Genomic DNA, 12,981 nt, shown 5'->3' with positions numbered 1-12,981 from the left:
GATAACTATTGTTGTCCTTACTGGGGTTGCTCTTCGCCGGATGTTTACCTCGACAACCATTGAGTGTGGTCGGCGCGGAGATAAACCGGCGGGACTACGAGACTCACCTAGTGATTCCCTTGACAGAACATTAGAGCGTATTTTGACATGATCAATGCCAGCTCGAGAGCTACACTTGACACATGGCCAAGGACATTCACGACACGGTGTGCGCGAAGATGCGACAGATGTGGACTTCGGGAAACGCCTCCCATGGAACATCTCACAGACACTGCTGTGAAACGGCCATTGAGAACGGTAAAATTCTCAATTGATCTACCCTTGATCCGGTCCAACCAGTCGCAAAGTTAACGCCGGAGTATCATGCCCAGTTCCTATGCTTCTCATGAAAGTTTGTCGCAATTCCCATTGGTGTAAAAGTCCAGTCATTTTTGGGTTTTCGTGTGTAGCACGCTTCGCTTAAGCAGAGACCTTGCCGGTGGCCTTGAGCTCACGGCCCTGCTTGGAGCGCTTCAGGATGTCCTCACGGTCCTTGTCGAGCTTGAGCTTGGTGATGACGACGTTGGAGGGGTGGATTCCCAGAGGGACGGATTGGCCGGAGGCCTTGTCGCGGGTGACGCGCTCGACGTGGATCACGTACTTGAGACGGTACACGGAGGTGACCTTGCCCTCGCGACCCTTGTTGGAGCCACGGACAATGGTGACCTCGTCGTCCTTGCGGATGGGGATGCTGCGAACCTGGAGAGTGTTATGACATGCAGTGCGAGAGTGTGTAGGTAAAGGACGGGCGTACGTTGTACTGCTCACGGAGCTCCTTGCTGAGGGGAGCGCTCATGATGGTACGGCGCTGGGAAGAAGGGGCCTTGTAGTGAGCGGCACGGCTCTTGCGACGGGAGGAGGCGACCACTGTTGCTTGTTAGCATGGCACTTTGATGAATCTATCGATTAGGGGACATACTGTTGCTGAACTTCATCCTGGCGGTTAGTATGGTCGACGACGTGATTGACGATGGGCGTGATGGAGAGGAATGGTTTCGAAAAGTTCTTTTCCAGCCAGGGGAATTTTCGTGTGTGGAGTTTGTGGGCGGGATTTCCAAGGTGGATCGCTCACGTGATTTGATACCCTACCAGCAATTCAGCACGGCGCCGCTTTGGCACAGCTAGTGAGCCTTTTACCGATGAGACCCCATTTGCTTTCGTCCGCATTCGGATTGAGCCCAGGACTCTTGGATGCTCAAACCATGGCCTAATATCGGCAACTTTATGTTGCAGAGGCTGCGTGAGTTGCTCGAGAGGCGCACATGAGATCTTTGCATGTTGAGTACAGAGTGTTGTTTTACATTGTCTATATACGTAGTGTACATTGCTCGGATACATTGGGTAACAGCCAACAAGTCTCTAAACTGTTGCCGGTGGCTGGAATCTGCCATTGTTGTCGTACCTTGCTTCTGCGTCTCGTTAGTACGAACTCATCAGTCTGCAAGGGTTACTCACTGAAGAAGGTATAATTCAACGTGACAGTCTCGACTCCCTTCATGTTCAAATCGTTCAGCAGGTCAGGGTCCAGATAGAAGAAGACAGGCATGTCGACCGTCTCGCCCGCATTGAGCCTCTGCTCCTCGAAACAGAAACACTGAATCTTGCTGAAGTACGGCGCACACTGTGCCGGCGTGACGCTATACGTGGCCACGCCGATAATGTCTTTATCACCGTGGTTGGTGGCTTTATAGAAGGCGAGTGCGGTTTCACCAGGCAGCACGCGCACTTCACGCTGCTGAGGAACAAATTTCCAGGGCAGCGTGTCTGATATCGAAGCGTTGAACGTGACTTTGATGCGTTTGGCGTTGGTGACGGGGATGACCCGGCTCGAGATATCGCCATCGGTGTCGTCCGGGCCATGGGCGCGGATGGGTTGACCTCCCCAGCCGGTAGTTTGGCAGATCTATGACATTAGCCAGTAATATGATGATGCAAAGTGGGAGCGCACCATCTTATACAGTGGCACTGAGCCGTAGGAGAAGGCAACAGTTCCTAGGATTGCACTTATTGTGTAGAACCTATCCATCCTGCGTTAGCCATTGCTGCTCATCCCGGCTGTGGGCTCAGATTCCTGCGTACATGACCGTCTTGTTTTTCTTGTCATAATGAGCCCGGACCTTTGCCATGGACTCTGAATATGCCTGACCCTGCGCCTGCGCGCGAGACTGTTGCGATGCTCGCGTCGTGGAGCTTGCAATGTTGCGTCGTAGGGCGCTCGTAAAGTTCGTCGCTCGGGTCGGCTGCGGGCGCGCGCGCAAGCACTGTAGGCACGCCCATGATGACGAGGTGCTCGCCGCCGTGAAGCCTCGTTGTAACCGCGAAGCGCCACTCATGGTTGTGGTTGGTGTGGTGGTGTCATGTCGTTGCTGGAGCTCTTGGCTAGGATCATTTTCCATGTCGGGATTCGGGAACCGCCAAGGCCGATATGGCCGAGTCATCGATTTGCTCTTGATGTTCACCACATGAATAATTTTCGTATCGGGATAGATTTTATATTTGTTCACATTATTATGTATTAGCAACAGGATCGTACAAGAAAAGGTCCCTAGGTTTATGTCGTTTTGCCGTTGACTTTCTTCGCCGCGCCCATTACGTACGGCTTCGCTCTGCGCTTCCCAGACTCTACGAGTCGCTCGACCACTTGTATCAGAAACACCTGGATGAGAAGCACGACTAGACGCAAGATGTGATCAAACAGCCCCAGCTTTGGCGCCCTGCCCCTACTATAAGTCGGGTCCTTAAACTCAAACGGGAGCCTAGCACCCAAGTGCTCAGTTGCAACGGCGAGTCCGCTGCTGAAGCCATCCTCATGAAGGCCATATTTCGTCCATGCGCCAGCGTAGCTTATCCCACGCTTATTTTGTATACTTGGCAGGAGATTCTGGGCTCTTATTGATTTGAGTGTGTGGCGTGGATGGGAGTAGTAATACCAGCCATGAGTCAGCGACTTCTGGGGCTTCTGGAGAGGATTGAGTGTGACGAAAACGTCCCCAAAGGGTTCTTTAGGTATCCGTTGCAGAACGTTCATGTTGTACGTCAGCGATACCTCATCGACATTAGTATATCCTCGCAATTTCGACGTTTGCGTCGCGTAGTTGAGTCCTGCCCATGCCTTCCGTCTGGTAGGCATGAGAGATGGGTCTGAATGAAGCACGACCTCGTTTTGCGTCGTCGTGAAGGCTGACAACACAGCACGCTCCTCTTGCGTAGCCGAAGCTCCAATGAGAGAGAGTGCTTGGTCTCCATGTGTCGCAATGATAACGTGGTCAAACACGTCGGTTCGACCGTTTTCCAGGTGTAGCTCCGGGCGTCCGTCTGTACCATTGGTGACACTGCGCACTGCCGTCTTCAGAAACAAGTGATTCGGAGGAAAGCCCTTCATGACGGCGTCAACGTATGTTCTCGAACCGTCCCTCAACGTGAGCCACTGCGGTCGAGTGGACACTGTGGACAGCAAGTGATGATTCCACCTGCGAAATGTCAGTATTTGAGTTGTCTTGCGACATTGCCAGAGCACAAACAGAAACCTGACCAGCGTCGATGCAGGGAAGTCGAGGGAGAAGTTATCAGGGCTGGTGTTCCATGCCGCTGCGATCGTGGGTATGAGATACTCGTCTTGGAAGGCATCAGAATAGCCTTCGCGGTTCAGGTATTGCCCAATTGACTCCGGATTGCTGGCCTGTTCATCTTCCATGAGCAGGTCAACAGCGAATTGATTGAAACGGACGACGTCGAAGAGTAGCCGCCACATCCTAGGGGACAGGATATTCCTCCGCTGGCTGAACATCGCGCTCCACTTCGAGCTCGCCCACTCAAACAGACCACCATCCCTTGAGATGCTAAAGTCCATCTCTGTTGGCTCAAGTGGGATGTCAAACTTTTGAAGGAAGCTCATAAAGTTTGCTGAAGTGGTTAGGCAACTTATCCAGATAAGTATGTAGAATATTCGACTTACGGTATGTCGCCGCATTGAGCGCAACAAAGCCAGTGTCAACCTGCGTCGCGAACTTGCCCTTCTTCAAGGACACGGTATTTGTGTGCCCGCCGAGGCGATCCGCAGCCTCATAAAGGTAGACATCGTGATAAGTCCGGTTGAGCGCCCAAAGAGCAGCGATTCCCGAGCAACCGCTGCCGACTATAGCAACCTTTTTCCTGGGGAATGGGTCAATAATCGGCACACTGAGAGTGAACATGGTTCATAGCGGAGAGAGGCAAGGACCGCAAGATTCTGGAACGTAGGACCGCGATACTATAAGAAGCGAAGCACGCGACAAAACTTGCGGTCGCGACGCGCTACCAGAACCATATCAAGGACAGCCAGACGTTCCCTGTACTCTTTACACTGAATAGCACCAGGTAATGAAGAGCCACACCGCACAAGGCCGCAGCAGGCAGCTTCCGTCACCGTCACCGACACTCGCACACCCACTCATGCAGAATGGGTGCCGGATGCTGATTCGATGACGAAGACGACCGGAACATGCATAAATCAGGAATGCGGTAGGACAAAACTCACACATGCTGTTGTGGTGCCATGCTTGGCCGCAAACGAATGTTAGAGCTGGAAAGTAGTTTCGACGGGCGAAGGCGCCCCCAATCATGGATATGAAGACCTAGAAGTCATCACGACCCCATCGAGGTCTTATGGGCGTTGGGAGTCATGTTGGGGAAGCGCTTCCTTTATGCGACAATGCTCAGGTGCACATGCGCGATGACCGGGGGGGGCCCACTGCGAGTTGAAAACTTGAGCCTGGGCAGATCGACTCGGCGACTATATAGCTCCCGAGGGGTTCCTCAACAATCGCGGCACCAATTGGCTCAACGGTCTGTGGTGACAACTGGACATTCAGTCGAAGGCGTTGCGTGAGGACCAGAATACCAGTACTATGCGTCTACGTCAACGGTCGAAGCAGTATCCTCGAGCAGACATTAAAGCGACTCGAATCGCGCATAGATCATCTTCCTTTGATGCCTTGGGCTTAAATATGTTGGACACTCAACGGGATCGGACAACGGAAGACCGAGTTGCCAATTCTTAGAAGCACCTTTTATTCTGCCCGGGTAATACAACTCTACGCCATGAGACAGAAGTCAAGACGGCGAGCCTATTTTCTTCATATTCCGGGGGTTCAACTTTCATGATAGAAGAGGAAAAGGGGAAAAAGCAGGATTCGAAGTTTCGGTTTTAGGGACACTGCGAACGGGGCCGCTCGTCACGTGCCGCTACCTCAGCCACATCTATGTGGAGCGACGCCCCGAGTTTAGCCGTAGCATGACATCGATCAGGAAGGCGCATGCGTCCAGTGACGAACACTTCCAAGAGGTAGTCTAGGCATCAATCACTCGATATTCGACGTTCTGTTCTTTTCTGCCCATGTTTGAAGCCAGCGAGGTGATCATCTATTCCTACGATCCATCGAAACGTCCCCTACGCTGTCCTCTGCTAGCGATCCCATCCTATTGAACCGTCACTCAATACCTACAATCATGTCGAACCCACTCGATACCGATGCCGGCTCTGAGCTCTTTGGCTCATACGAGGCAGAGCTGAAGCTTGTTCAGGCCGATCTCCAGCAAAAGATAGACCAGATTCCCGAGCTGTCGGGCGAGCCCCGAAAAGCTGCCCTCTCCCAGGCCGAACGAGCAGCGGAAGAGGCCGATGAGATTGTACGTCGAGCCTAAGCATGGTCTGCATCATGACTGACAAGTTGTAGCTTGGGCAGATGCGCCTAGAAAAGCAGAACATCCCGACATCAGCGAGGACAAAGGTGAACCAGCGTTTTCGCAACTTCGAATCCGATATCGACGCCGCGAAGCGCAAGCTCGCCAATCTATCCTCGGACCGATCCGCGCTCTTCGGTTCCAGATACACTGATGACCCGGCTGGCTCCTCGGACGCTCATTTGGAGCAGCGCCAGCAGCTCCTGTCTGGGACGGACCGTCTCGAGCGCAGCAGTCAGCGCCTCAAGTCGAGTATGGCACTGGCCAACGAAACGGAGGAAATCGGCGCCGGCACACTTGCGGACCTCAACAGGCAACGCGAGACCATCAATCACACCCACGATGTGCTGTTGCAAAGCGAGGGCTACGTCGACAGGAGCATCAAGACTTTGCGGGGGATGGCTCGTAGGTAATGCGTTCTCTCCTGCGAGTAGCATCTCTGGTGAAGCTAACAAAACTCCAGGATGGCTACCAATCGGGTGATCACTATTGCCATCATCACAGTCCTCGTCATTCTCATCATCGCGGTTGTATACAGCAAGTTTAGGTGATTCTATATGGTTTTGCTTGTTTGGCGTTCCGGAATCATTATCATTCACACTCGCTCATGGCACTGGATGGATTACCTCAAGGGCCTTTTAGAGATAGCAATGGGCGGATTATTTCGTACATAATTGATTGCTGAAACTTACAATGCCATGCTATGGAAGCTGAGCGTCTCATGTGCCTGTGGACTTATGTAACAAACAGCCGAAGATCTCCCGCCTTAGCGCGGAAGCTCCAGTCCCTCACACAACAAGAATCTCCAGCCTCCATCTTTTCACCACCACAAAACCTGCACTAAATAAATAACCATCTCACTAATCTACCACCTCACCTAGCCCGTGCGCAGTGAGCGTTGGCGCTTCCGTCCCCTCGCATCCTTGCTCCACCTCGCGCATATTTCTTTTGTTTTCTCAGCCACGCCGAGTCGGGCTCTTTCCCTGTAGCTCGTTGCGTGCTGAACGCAACTGACTAGCGACCGCGATGTCTGAATTCCTAGGGTATGCCTGGTCTTGGGGAGCCCAATGTGACTCGCGCTGACGGTGCTGCAGCTCTCGCATCTCGCTCATCTCCAAGAGCGACATTCGGTATGCGTGACCATCCACGCGCCTCCGAGCTCCATTGACACGTTGACCAGCTACGTTGGTGTCCTCCACGAGATCAACTCTGACGAATCGACCGTGTCACTTGAGAATGTACGTTCCTACGGGACAGAAGGCCGCAAGGAGCGCCCAGAGGAGGAGGTCGGCCCTTCCGACTCCGTCTACGAATACATTGTCTTCCGTGGAAGCGATGTGAAGGACCTCCGCATCGAGGAGCGTCCGGGCGCCAAGGAGAATCAGCCCCCAGCGATGCCTGATGACCCAGCAATCGTCGGAGTAAGTTGCCCAATCCCTCCATCCCGCAACGTCTCTCTCCTATGATGAAATATTTCGGATGTAAATCTTTATTGTCACCTGAAAGCGCAAAACCATGTGGAAATTTTCCGTTGCCTTCCTTCTGATCGAGAGCAATTCTTCTATCACTTTGATGCGAGAAGCATACGTTACCATACAAATGCTAATCACCACAGGCCACAAGAAATCGCCCTGGTCCTCCCGGTCCTCCTGGGCCTGGGCCTCAAGGACCCAAGCCCGGGCAAGGTCCTGACTTCAACCCGTACAACATGCCCCCGCCACCATTTGACCCCTCTTACGGTCCTCCTGGCAACTGGGGGCGTGGTGGACCCCCTCCTCCGGCCCCTCAGGGATTTGGCAATATGCCATACCCTCCTCCACCTGGCTGGTTTGGCCCTGGTCATCCTGGGCCAGCCTTCCCTCCAGGTGCTGGCGGACCTGGCCCTGGGCCTTGGGGAAGCCAGCCATTCCCTGCTGGTCCTCCTGGTCCTGCTGGTCCTCCTGGTCCCGGCATTCCGGGTCATCATCAACAGCGTGGACCCCACGACCAAAAGCCAGCTTCTCGAGGTCCTGCCGACCAGTCGCCGCAGCAGGCCAAGCCGACCCAACGGTCGCCAGTTGCGGCCCGCCCGCCGACAAACGCGCCAGCCCCTCCCGTCGAGTCGAAACCATCGACTGAAGAGGTCCAGAATACAGCTGCCAACCTTGCCGGGGAAGCAGCAAAGGCTCCTGTGCCCAACAAGGCACCTCCTGCCGGTCCTCGTCAGAACCGAGTGAACCCAGTTGTTCCCCTCGGCTCTTTGACGAAGCCCTTCCAGCCGCCCATTGCTCAGCAACAGCCACCAAAGGCTGCTGTTGAAACAACGGTGTCAGCAGCTCCTGGAAGCGTTCAGGATGCCACGAGTGCCGCTCGTGCTGCGGTAGCTGTGGCCATGGCCCAGCTCGGTAACGGCGGTGCCAACCAAATGGACAACCTTACAAACAAGGTCAACGAGATGCGTGTCGGTGCCGCCCGTGGCGGAGCATCTGCACCCCGTGGCCGTGGGCGTGGCGGTCGTCCTCAGGGTCAGGCTGCCAAGGTGGAGGTCCCTGACTCGGACTTTGACTTTGCCCAAGCCAATGCCAAGTTCAACAAGGACGACCTCATCAAGGAGGCCATCGCTGGCTCACCACTTGGTGAGACTACGAACGGTGGCGAGGTCCCGGCTCCCGAGGTTCCACAACCAGAGGATGTGCCTGTTGCCTACAACAAAACGCGGTCGTTCTTTGACAACATTTCGAGCGAAGCCAAAGATCGGGCCGACATCAGTAGTGGTGGTCGGCCAGGTGGTCGCGAGTGGCGCGACGAGGAACAGCGCCGCAACATGGAGACCTTCGGTCAAGGCAGTGTAGACGGCGGGCACCGTCGCGGGCGTGGTCGCGGACGCGGTCGGGGTGGTCGTGGTCGTGGCGGTCAAGGACGTGGAGGGCGCGGTGGAAATCAGCAGTACCAGGCGGTCGAGGGACAATAGCTGGCCCATGCCATTTTGCGTCTGACCTTTCCGACGTTTTACGTGTACAACTAGTACCAGATGAGTGCGAGGCTCGCTCGCTCGAGTCGGTTTGCCTAGCACGGAGCTTCCGGCGTTTTGGTTTTACGTTTGGGATAGCACTGAGCGAGATATGATTCAGAAAGGTCCTTACTGGGGGTACATTTTTATGAGCAATGGGAAACAAAAGATCACGCATAGGGTACGGCCAGAGGCTGGCTGTTGACCGGGTGTGGATGGGGGCAACTGAGGACAGACAGTCATGAGGAACGCAGAAAGGGGAGAATTCGGCTTGGCGTCTGAGCATTGGGATACGGGTCTCCTCGCGTGACTGGCCGATGCAAATCAATACACTCGTCAAGTCATTTGAGGTGCCTCTCAGTTGTCGAACCCCTGTGGTATTATCATTAGAAGTTGGCTGTGCGCAGACCAATGTGAAGATACCTTAATTAGTACCTGCCTGGCAGTTGCGGTGCTGCCCCACCAAACGTCATAGCTCGGCATGACACATTCGACTTAACTTCAACTACTGCAAAAATCTCGCCGTCGTGGAGCTGTAAGTGTCTTCCTACATATCCATGTGTTTGTACTACACTCCTGTACTTGACTTCCTGCCTTGGTCCAATAGGCTCGGGACTCTGCATTTTGTTCTCCCTCCCAACCTAACCTCCTGCCGCGGGACACGTTTCCAACCATGTCGAGCAGACAGCTGCGCAAGCTGCAGAAGCAGCGCGAACTCGCCGGCAACACAGATGCGGCTCCTTCAGCTGAGGCTTCCAGTTCAGAGGACGAAAGTCCTGGCCCAGCCCCGGCTGCGAAACCGCGGGTCAGCCTGTTTGCTGCCCTTGGCGGCGATGGAGACGACAACGGGGACGACGACGACGATGACGAACCGGAGGAGCCACAGCCCGACAGTAAACCTTCCGAGCAGCAAGCGTCACAGCCTGCGATAAAGGCGGGCAAGAAGAAAAAGAAGAAGAAGAAGGCAAATGCCAGGTCTCAAGTAGAAACTGCAGCCGCGAAGGACGACGAGGACGAGATCGACAAGGCCATTCAAGAACTCAAGCTTGCCGCGCCACGGGCGGACGCCTCTACGGGGCAAGCCCACGAACCGCAGCAACGAATCAACGAGCTTCTCAGCATCAACACGCACCATCTCAGAGCAATCAACGAGATGCGCCAGCTCTTTGGGCGGGAGGTCATCGAGTCTGCGGCCGCTGAGGAGCAGCGCGAGGCGAGCAACACGCGTCAGCGTCGTGGGCGTCAGCAAAATGTCGACTTGGAGACCTTCCTTCGGGGTCCGCCCGGCATGAAAAAGCTGCCCGAGGTGTCGCTGCGGAGGAATGTCTTTATCCAGGGAAGAGAACACTGGCCCCGAGCGACAGCGGGTGGCTTGACGATGGAAGTCCTTGAAAAGAGGGCGGACGGGACTACCGAGTATGCCTACGTGCACGACAATCGCTACGATGCTGTTCAGACATTCTTCTTCAGCTGTGTCCAGATGGGTGATCCGATGCGCATCGTGCATCTCCTGGCCCAAGTTCGTAAGTGCAATTCTCCTGACTGACTTGGTCGGGTTTAGTAGTACTAACCTCTGTCGAGCCTACCATGTCTCGACCCTGCTCCAAGTCAGCGCCGTAGCCAAACAGGATCAGAACATGGCGCTATCGGCAGAGCTTTGTGAGAGGGCATTGTTCACGTTTGGGCGCGTTGCCACCACCGCTTTTCGGCAGGATCTGGAGCGCGGCAAGGCACGACTAGACTTTAGGCGACCAGAGAATCGTCAGCTATGGCTGGCGGGCTATCACTACCTGCGGAGCTTGATCAGAAAGGGCACGTACCGCACCGCCCTCGAGTGGGCGAAGCTGCTGCTCTCCTTTGACCACAAGGACCCGTACGCGATGCGACACTTTCTGCATTTCCTGGCGATCCGTGCCTACGAGGGTCAGTGGTTTGTGGACTTTATCGACGAGCTGGAGAAGACGAGCGACAACCGAGACACGGTCTACCTCCGGCAGAGTCTCGTGCTGGCCAGGCTGCAGATGAAGGACACGGAGGGCGCAAAGGCGGAGCTCCGCGCCGGGATCCAACGTCTGCCTTGGCTGTACTGCGCTCTATACCAGGAACTGAACCTGGACGCGCCGCCCTCTATCTGGGGCGTCTCGGCGGACACGGATGCGCGGTCGTTCTGGACAAAGCTGTACGTCTACCAGACGAAGGATCTCTGGAACAACACGGCCACTCTTTCGCTGCTCCAGCAGGTGGCAAAGAGTCTGGACAAGGTCGACACGGCACAGCTCCCCGCCAACGACGCGCCCCCGGACCTGGGGGCCACCAGGCTGGCGTATCTCGAAGGACAGACGTCGATCATAGCAGCAGCGCCCCGCGAGTACCTGGACATGCAGCCCAACTACGAATTCGACCCGCTGCCGCCGCCCGAGGAGGATAACATCTTCACGGGCGACGGGTGCCGGATGCCGTGGAGGGATAGGAACTCCAGCACGCGCGCCATGGACAACCAGATGGAAGCACAGCTCCGTGCTCTGATAGAACGGCAGCAGGCGCGGCTACAAGCTGGGCGGGCTAACAACAACGGTCAAGGCGGCGGTGAAGGCCTCGCCGGCATCCCTCCGGACGACGAGGAGAATGCTGAGCTGGACATGCTCGACATGGACGACCCGGAGCTGCGGCAGGACCTGGAGGAGCACGCGCGGCGCGCCAACGCCCCTGGGATCGTGCAGACGCTGATGAGGATGCTGCGAGGGGATGGTGCGCCTGAGGAGGAGTATGCGCACGAGGAGGAGCATGAGCAGGCGGAGTACGCCTATCATGATGATTCCGACGATGGGGACGAAACGCCAGGGGAGGGTCCTCCCGGAGCATGGCCGTCGTAATAATAGCTTGTGCTCAGCCTCGACTTCTCGAGAACCTCACGATGCCACAATGTTGATTTACTCCCCGGTCTAACCTCTCTGCCAAGCGTGTTCCTCGCATTGAAGTGCCGGGGCCGCCAGCCTGGTAGTTGGGCCGTGGCTGGGTAATCGATAGTTACCCAAGGTACAAGTCTAAGGTAGTCATGAACCAAGGACTGGTCATGACACTTGCTGCCTGCCTGGTGTTCTTGAGGATAGATATCTCCAGCCGAGGAATGCAAGGCTTTGTGAGGTACCTCTTGTAGAAAGATCTTTGGGATGTGTGAAGTAACAGCCAGCCAAGCACAGGCGTCAAAGGCATTGCGCGATCACGGTACGTTGACGTGGCTGGTGATCACTGTCCCCCAGCGATTTTCAGTTGAATCATTCACAACTGATTCCTTCGGGAACCTGCATCGTGGAGCTCGCCGACAACTGCAGGTGCACCGTGCAGGGTACGACCGTGGTTCCATTGGATGGATGCTGGGTCTTGACTTTTGAGTCCCGACCAACGTTCCTTCTCAGTCTCCATGTCCGTGCGCGTCTTATGTTCTTCTGTAGGTATACTTAATTGTTGAGCTCGGGTATCCCGGACTGGGAAGTTGTGAATGCTTGATGTTTCTGGCAAGCTGATCCATCGCAGTCGTAGCGAGGAGCGTCCAGCCACGGATTCGGCGTTTTGTGTTATGATCGCGCTCCGCCCGGTACGGTTACTTAAACAGTAGACACCGTGCTGGGAATGATTGATCTGCGGCGTCTGCCTGGCACGCCCTGCTGGTATTGCAAATCCATCCTTGTTGATCTTTCGGCGAGTGGCTGGCTGGTGGGAGGCAGACTGACTACTGACTGACTGTCAGAAACAGAAACAAAGCTGCTGACGGCGGTGATCGGCGCATGTACTGATTGCTGCAGTGACATGCAGTCGAGTCTAGCCGGTGTCATTTCTCGCGTTTCCAAGCTACCAAGTGAGGAAGGTACCTGATTAGTGGTAAGGTACCTAAGGTGCAGCATCTTAGCTCGGCTGAGACCTCCCAGGTGGGTGGCCAAGGTATCTTCACCTGCCCAAAGTGCTCCCAGCCTCCCAACTCTGACCCCCCCAGGGTCCGCCATTGGAATTGCTTCCCAGCCTTTGCATCACCAGTCTACCGCCCACTTCCCCTCCAGAAGCCCTGCGTCCCGCGACAATAGACAGCATTATAGAGACCGAATCGAAAGAACCGACATGTCCCCACGCAGACCCGACTCGCGACCTGCGCTACTCTTATCCTGATTGCCTTTGGCCTGGCCTACAATCGCCGTCCTGCACGTGGCTCATCCATCGCCTCCCGTCCTTAACTCGCA

At 55.4% G+C, this 12,981-nt stretch overlaps 3 protein-coding genes across 3 annotated transcripts; 2 read left to right on the top strand and 1 right to left on the bottom strand.

The window, feature by feature from the left end:
- Positions 1-459: 459 nt before the first annotated feature.
- On the bottom strand, positions 460-4,232 carry J7T54_004924 (uncharacterized protein; the record flags this gene model as incomplete). Its single annotated transcript, XM_051505962.1, has 8 exons — positions 460-738; positions 794-906; positions 1,495-1,942; positions 1,988-2,057; positions 2,119-2,418; positions 2,970-3,509; positions 3,561-3,942; positions 3,995-4,232. 8 exons carry the CDS (start codon positions 4,230-4,232, stop codon positions 460-462), a joined length of 2,370 nt encoding a protein of 789 aa, XP_051362614.1.
- Positions 4,233-5,526: 1,294 nt separating this feature from the next.
- On the top strand, positions 5,527-8,710 carry J7T54_004923 (sum2; the record flags this gene model as incomplete). Its single annotated transcript, XM_051505961.1, has 6 exons — positions 5,527-5,706; positions 5,763-6,165; positions 6,779-6,803; positions 6,855-6,890; positions 6,941-7,181; positions 7,376-8,710. The coding sequence occupies 6 exons, from the start codon at positions 5,527-5,529 to the stop codon at positions 8,708-8,710; spliced, it is 2,220 nt and encodes a 739-aa protein (XP_051362613.1).
- A 712-nt stretch (positions 8,711-9,422) lies between these two features.
- J7T54_004922 (Pfam:DUF654) lies at positions 9,423-11,622 on the top strand (the record flags this gene model as incomplete). Its single annotated transcript, XM_051505960.1, has 2 exons — positions 9,423-10,272; positions 10,358-11,622. The coding sequence occupies 2 exons, from the start codon at positions 9,423-9,425 to the stop codon at positions 11,620-11,622; spliced, it is 2,115 nt and encodes a 704-aa protein (XP_051362612.1).
- Positions 11,623-12,981: the final 1,359 nt, after the last annotated feature.

Source organism: Emericellopsis cladophorae, assembly GCF_022114955.1.
Source record: "Emericellopsis cladophorae strain MUM 19.33 chromosome Unknown NODE_18_length_329999_cov_121_726099, whole genome shotgun sequence".
Lineage (NCBI taxonomy): Eukaryota > Fungi > Ascomycota > Sordariomycetes > Hypocreales > Bionectriaceae > Emericellopsis > Emericellopsis cladophorae.
This window is presented reverse-complemented; position numbering and strand designations above follow the sequence as displayed.